This window comes from Bubalus kerabau, chromosome 3 (genome assembly GCF_029407905.1).
Source record: "Bubalus kerabau isolate K-KA32 ecotype Philippines breed swamp buffalo chromosome 3, PCC_UOA_SB_1v2, whole genome shotgun sequence".
Taxonomy (NCBI): domain Eukaryota; kingdom Metazoa; phylum Chordata; class Mammalia; order Artiodactyla; family Bovidae; genus Bubalus; species Bubalus kerabau.
The window spans coordinates 179107714-179114701 of record NC_073626.1 but is presented as its reverse complement, the minus strand read 5'-3'; the positions used below and the strand labels follow the sequence as shown (position 1 = coordinate 179114701).

The 6988-nt window shown below is 46.5% G+C and overlaps 1 protein-coding gene across 1 annotated transcript; it reads right to left on the bottom strand.

Moving 5' to 3' along the window:
- Positions 1–3341: 3341 nt before the first annotated feature.
- Positions 3342–6688, bottom strand: PTAFR (platelet activating factor receptor). The gene has a single exon (XM_055574833.1). The coding sequence runs from the start codon at positions 6498–6500 to the stop codon at positions 5412–5414; it is 1089 nt and encodes a 362-aa protein (XP_055430808.1). The 5' UTR covers positions 6501–6688; the 3' UTR covers positions 3342–5411.
- Positions 6689–6988: the final 300 nt, after the last annotated feature.

The window sequence follows — 6988 nt, the reverse complement described above, 5'->3', positions numbered from 1 at the left end:
AACATCTGGAAGTTCACGGTTCCCATACTGTTGAAGCCTGGCTTGGAGAATTTTGAGCATTACTTTACTAGCATGTGAGATGAGTGCAATTGTGTGGTATTTTGAGCATTCTTTGGCATTGCCTTTGACCAACCTAGACAGCATATTAAAAAGCAGAGAGATTACTTTGCCAACAAAGATCCATATAGGCAAAACTATGGTTTTTCCAGTAGTCATGTATGGATGTGAGAGTTGGACTCTAAAGAAAGCTGAGCACCGAAGAATTGATGCTTTTAAACTGTGGTGTTGGAGAAGACTCTTGAGAGTCCCTTGCACAGCAAGGAGATTCAACTAGTCCATCCTAAAGGAGATCAGTCCCGAATATTCTTTGGAAGGACTGATGCTGAAGCTGAAACTCCAATATTTTGGCCACCTGATGTGAAGGACTAACTCATCTGAAAAGACCCTGATGCTGGGAAAGATTGAAGGCAGGAGGAGAAGGGGACGACAGAGGATGAGATGGTTGGATGGCATCACCGACTCAATGGGCATGAGTTTGAGTAAGCTTTGGAAGTTGGTGATGGACAGGGAAGCCTGGATTGCTGCAGTTCACGGGGTGGCAAAGAGTTGGATAAGACTGAGCAACTGAACTGAACTGAAATATATATGTCAGGGGAATCATGATTTGTATTACAGAAATACCAAGTCTGAACTGCCATACCACCCAGCAATCCCACTGCTGGGCATACACACCAAGGAAGCCAGAATTGAAAGAGATATGTGTACCCCAATGTTCATCACAGCATTGTTTATAATAGCCAGGACATGGAAGCAACCTAGATGTCCATCAGGAGATGAATGGATAAGAAAGCTGTGGTACATATACACAATGGAGTATTACTCAGCCATTAAAAAAATACATTTGAATCAGTTTTAATGAGGTGGATGAAACTGGAGCCTATTATACAGAGTGAAGTAAGCCAGAAAGAAAAACACCAATACAGTATACTAACGCATATATATGGAATTTAGAAAGATGGTAACGATAATCCTGTATGCGAGACAGCAAAAGAGACACAGATGTATAGAACAGTCTTTTGGACTCTGTGGAAGAGGGAGAGGGGGATGATTTGGGAGAATGGCATTAAAACATATATAATATCATATAAGAAATGAATTGCCAGTCCAGGTTCGATGCAGGATACAGGAAGCTTGGGGCTGGTGCACTGGGATGACCCAGAGGGATGGTATGGGGAGGGAGGTGGGAGTGGGGTTCAGGATTGGGAACACATGTACACCCGTGGTGGAAGCATGTTGATGTATGGCAAAACCAATACAATATTGTAAAGTAAAAAATAAAATAAAAAATAAAAAAAAAACAAGTGTTTTACAAGAGGGTTTCATTATATCTGCTTGTGGCCTCAGGTCTTAAGCGCAGATATAACAGAGATGAGCAAAAATAGGCACAGCTGTGCCCAGTTGTAGTCAGCTGTGACCTGCCCTTAGTGCTCTATTGGCTATGACTCATCTGGGTGAGGTAAGGGGCCAGGTCTTCCCTAAGCCAGTGTTCTCTGAGATCACTGGTAATTCCCTGGGGTCAAGACTGAGATCAGGGGGAAAGGCAGGGTGAGGACTTCTTGATGTGCAACATGGCTTGAAAATCCTGATTGGTGATATTTCATTGAAAGAATTACAACTCAGCTTTTTCCATAACCCTATTACCATTGCAAGAAATGCATTCCACACTATGTAATTTCTACAGTAGTGTAGCCCCTCTGAGCCCCATGTTCCTCTCTGTAAGATGAAGGAATTGGACCCTCCCGTCTCCAAAAATTCTGATTCTCTGAAAATCCTTGACATCTTTTTAAAAATATAGATATATTAATATAACTTTGGGAAAATATACATTAAATTCCTTTCTTAGGTGTCCCTAGAGAGTCTTCTAAAACTCTCTCACAACAAGTGCATGTATGTTTCAGTGTGTGTTCATGTTACACTCTGGGGAAGCAGGATGCTTTTTAGACAGAGCTCATTCTAGACCTTGAGTGGGAAATGTGGATACACTGATGATTAAGATTTAATTCCTTCAACTATACTTCAATCTTTAAAAGAAAAAAGAGAGGGAGATTCAGTTACTGCCCCCAGGGTAGGAAAGAATACATTGAAATGGATAAACTTCAATAGTTATTCAGTTCAGTTCAGTTCAGTCACTCAGTCGTGTCCGACTCTTTGAGACCCCATGAATCGCAGCATGCTAGGCCTCCCTGTCCATCACCAACTCCCGGAGTTCACTCAGACTCACATCCATCGAGTCAGTGATGCCATCCAGCCATCTCATTCTCTGTCATCCCCTTGTCCTCCTGCCCCCAATCCCTCCCAGCATCAGAGTCTATTCCAATGAGTCAACTGTTTGCAAGAGGTGGCCAAAGTACTGGAGTTTCAACTTTAGCCTCATTCCTTCCAAAGAAATCCCAGGGCTGATCTCCTTCAGAATGGACTAGTTGGATCTCCTTGCAGTCCAAGGGACCCTCAAGAGTCTTCTCCAACACCACAGTTCAAAAGCCTCAATTCTTTGGTGCTCAGTTTTCTTCACAGTCCAACTCTCACATCCATACATGACCACTGGAAAAACCATAGCCTTGACTAGATGGACCTTTGTTGGCAAATTAATGTCTCTGCTTTTCAATATGCTATCTAGGTTGGTCATAACTTTTCTTCCAAGGAGTAAGAGGTATAAAAAAAATTGCACCCTCTTAGACCTAAAGTGCTGCTAGGTCAATTAACTTATCTGGAGGAATTTAGGAAGGTTACCTGGAGGAGGAGTTCTGGGCTAGATCAAAAAGAGAGAAAGCATCTGAGAAGGTCACAACCAGGTAGAGGTCACAGGGTCAGTGGGGGAAGGTGGTTGTGTTCAGAGTATGAGATAATGATCAACAGGGTCATAGCATGAACTACAACCTGAAATACTCCTTGGTGGGAGTGAGGTCCTGGCTTCTGTGTTGGGGCAACTTTCTGTGAGAAGCAAGGGGGCAATCACAAGCTATCACCTCAAAAACATTTGTCTCTTTATTGAGCACTTAGCAAATGCAGACCCCCGTGCGCTTTATATACATCACAGCCACATCTCCTAAAGTGTGCCTTGCAAGTCATGGGGCACGTGAGGTGACTGTAGATAGGACGCCAAGAATATTTTGACTTTAATACTGACATTTTATGTTTATGTTTACCCTCTATGTGTGCCAGGTGGCATTCACCTTCATTTACAATTTAGATCTTTAAATAGGCGCAAGTTTTAAAAAGTGACTCAATCCAGAGAAAAATATTTATTGAGCAAAACATACAGATGGTACATGGATCTTGCAAAATTCATGATATGGGTACACAAACGGATGAAATTCAAGAAACACTGCTTTAGCATACAAGTATTTATCTCCTTCAGAGCTCTTTTGGTTGCAAAGTAATCAATATTATCACTCATTCAAATGAACTTGAGCAAAATAGGAAAGTGTATCCTAACAAGGGAATCTCACAAGGACCCAAAGGAAGTAGCGCAGATTGGAACCTCGAGAAGGGCTGGGCAAGAGGGCTGGACGTAGAGGCGGGGAGCCAGCTGGTCCCTGGGGTCCCCTCTGGTCTCTGCTTGACTCTGCACATCTCTTCTCTCTGAGCAAAGCTATTATCTCTACTACATTCATGCAGATACCTTCCCCACCCTGCTGTGCTGGCGGCACACACACCTCACACACGTAGACACACATACACACTCACAGTTCCAGAGTTTATATGCATTCAAGTGAGTGGCCTGCAGAACCTGAAAGAGCATCCCTGAATTTTGCTGCTTATTCCCGAGCGAGAACCTGTCTGGCCCCACAAGAGCCAGACACTCACCTCTCATCCCCTATTGGAAGATTTAGGGGGAACAAAGTCTCAAAAATAGAGAGACTCTGGGAGGAGCAGTCACCCTGACCAAGAGGTATCGGATCCTCCTAACAACTCTGAGGTAGGAAATCCAGCTCGCAGTCCTTTGGCAGGAAGTGACACAGCCACAGCTTGAAACCGGGTCTGTGTGACACCAAAGTTCAAATCCACTCCACTGTTCACATGGTCATCTCTGCTAAGTCCAGCCCATGGCGACTGTACCAAGCAGGTCACTGGCCCTTTGAGAGGCATTTATGAAAATCAGTCCAGTGTGCCGGAAACCAGGATCCCAGCCTTGCAGGGACACTGGCTGGAAGGGAGGATGGTTTCTGGAAATCGGGGCAGGCTCCTCCAAGCCCCTGAGTCTGAGGCTGCTGGGTTCACACTGCAGGTGCTCAGGGTGAGAGAGGAGGATCCGACATCCAAAGGTCCTCAAGAGAAGTTTCCCCCTCTCTTCTGCACTCAGAGTTCAAAGTGCCTGCCTTCCCTAGGGATTATAGTTGTTCCCCTCACCTCCTGGGAGCTAAATCAGAGGGGCCTCCCAGAAAGTGAGGCAGGGAGGGGAGATGACAGGCTCCTTCTGCCCTGGAGGCCTCACCTACCCTCAGGCACTTCTCAGCCTGAGTGTCATTTCCCATGGAAGCCTCCAGGCATCACAGTGGCCTGGAGGGCCCCAATTTGGCTTTGACGGGCTTTGCCCGCCCACAGTGGGTGGCTGCCTCACAGGAGTTACTTTCTCAGAGCTCCTTGTTGAAACAGACAGTGGAAGTGGCGGTTGAGTTTCTCCCGCTGTCCCAGAGCTACCCCAGGCCGGTGGAAGAGACGCATCTGATTCAGGAGAAAGGCTCCCTGTCCTAGTTTTTGGTCCATGCATGTTGTATCTTCGCTGGTCACCACTCAGTAGAGGTTTATACATGAATTAGGAAAATGTTCCACCAAGCCAGGTGGAAGTGGCTCCCCTTCCACCTGGGGCCCTCCCCTAGGAAGTGTCGAAAAGACCTTGTGCCTGTGAGTGGAGACTGGGTGGGATATTCCCGGCTCAGAAGTCTATCCCAAAGATAGTGCCATAGCCAGGGGAGCATCCCTTTCCCCAAAGCCCTTCTCTGTCTTTTCAGTGATAACAGGAGTGGTGGGCCAAAACTGTGGGCCTGACTCATTTGGGACTGCCAGCTTGGTGGCGTGAACTGGGTGACTCAGGGTCTGCTCCCAAGGACTGCCCCCCTGGTCCTGACATCCCTTCCAGAGCCATCACACTGGGATGACTCTGCCAGCCAAGGTTATATGGCATGTGTCCAAAGGTGGCTGAAGGGGCTCATTTAAGTTCTGAATTTCCCAGCGGTCTGGTTCTGCCAGCACCCCCACCTTGGTGAGGTAGCCTCCATACCTAACTGGCCACCAGTGCCCAGGGAGGAGGTGCCAGGACCATGGTAGACACCCCTTCCCTCCCCCACCCCTCAGGTCAGTCGATGATGTCCATGGAGAAGAAGCCTCCGGGCCTGGCTCCAACAGTTAGACTAATACTTGAGGGATTTGACAGGGACATCTTTGAGCTGCATGACCACTTCCGTGCCCGTCTCCGAGGTGGCCCGGGAGCACTTCCGGCTCTCACGCATACTGTACAACTTCTCGGTGAGGTGCTTGCGGAACTTCTTGGTGAGGAAACAGTAGATAATGGGGTCTAAGACGCAGTTGGTACTAAGGAGGCAGAGAGTGACCTGATGTGCATCGTTAATCGCCTGGTGGAAGTCGGTGTCCTGGAAGCCCAGCTCGGCCAGGGTCCAGGGCAGCTGCACGAGGTGGTGGGGCACGAAACAGATGATGAACACAGCCAGGACCGTGCAGACCATCCAGAGCGCCCGGCGCTTGACCTCCGCGTTGCGCTGCATCTGCACCTGCTGCGTGAGCAGCGTGCGGATGATGACCAGGTTGCAAAAGAGGATGATGAGGAAGACGAGGAAGAAGCTGAACACCAGGAAGATGTGGATGGTGAGGACTGGGATGCTGCCCTTCTCGTAATGTTCAAAGCAGCGTGTGATGTTGGCCAAGCCGGTCTTGTTGGGCTCCATGTTGGTCGAGTCCAGGACGAAGAAGTAGGATGCTGCGCCCACAATGGACACCCAGATAATCAGGGACAGAAGGATGCCACGCTTGCGGGTGGTAGCCTGAGCAGTCTTGATGGGCCTTGTCACTGCCTGGAAGCGGTTGTAAGTGATGACAGCCAGGAAGGCCACTGAGCAGTAGGTGTTAATGAAGAAGAAGCAGCCAGCCAGGTTGCACAGGAATTTGGGAAGAATCCAGTCGCCCTGGTTGTAGTAGTAGACGATCCACAGGGGCAGGGTGACCAGGAAGAGCAGGTCAGCCATGGTGAGGTTCACCATGAAAATCTTTATCTCGTTGAATTTCTTGGAAGGGTACAAGTGGGCAAAGACCCACAGCACGTAGCTGTTGGCAATGACCCCCAGCACAAAGACGATGCTGTAAAAAATTGGGAAGAGGGTGTATCGGAACTCGGAGTCCACACGAAAGGAATTATTTGGCTCCATCTCTATGTGCTGGAAGTAGAGGCTGGTCATAGGATCCTGTCTGTTCCTGAAAGACCACATAGGGATTCTGGTCAATGAAGGGCCAACATGGTACTATCTTATTTACTCTGTTCAAGACTCCTGTTTTGCACACTTTAAAAATTCTAAAATTGATCGCATTTTCCAATTAATTGACAATGTTTTTTCTTCCTACATAAAATAATGGTGTGTTTTTAAAATGAATGGCCTCTGATATTCAATAAAATCAGTGGCAGTGGAGTTTCTTTTCTCTTGTTTCATTTTAAAACATATCTTTTTATCCTTGATCTCATTTTGACTTAAAGTTTTAGGTAATCTATTCCTGGTGATGAAATATATAAAATTTAAAATATTAGCTTAAATTGTAATGATTTTAATTTTCTGACAAAATTTGAATATTTTCGTACTGATGAAATTTGAGATAGAAATTTTGATGATAAACTGTCCTATGTTAAAAAAATAATTTACGTGCTCATACAAAATCTGGAAAATACAGAAGTGTAAATTAGGGTCACCCAGAGAATGAAATA

What these genes read in the sequence shown, in the direction of transcription:
- PTAFR (XM_055574833.1), bottom strand. Translation starts at nt 6,500, where the DNA reads ATGTGGTCTTTCAGGAACAGACAGGATCCTATGACCAGCCTCTACTTC.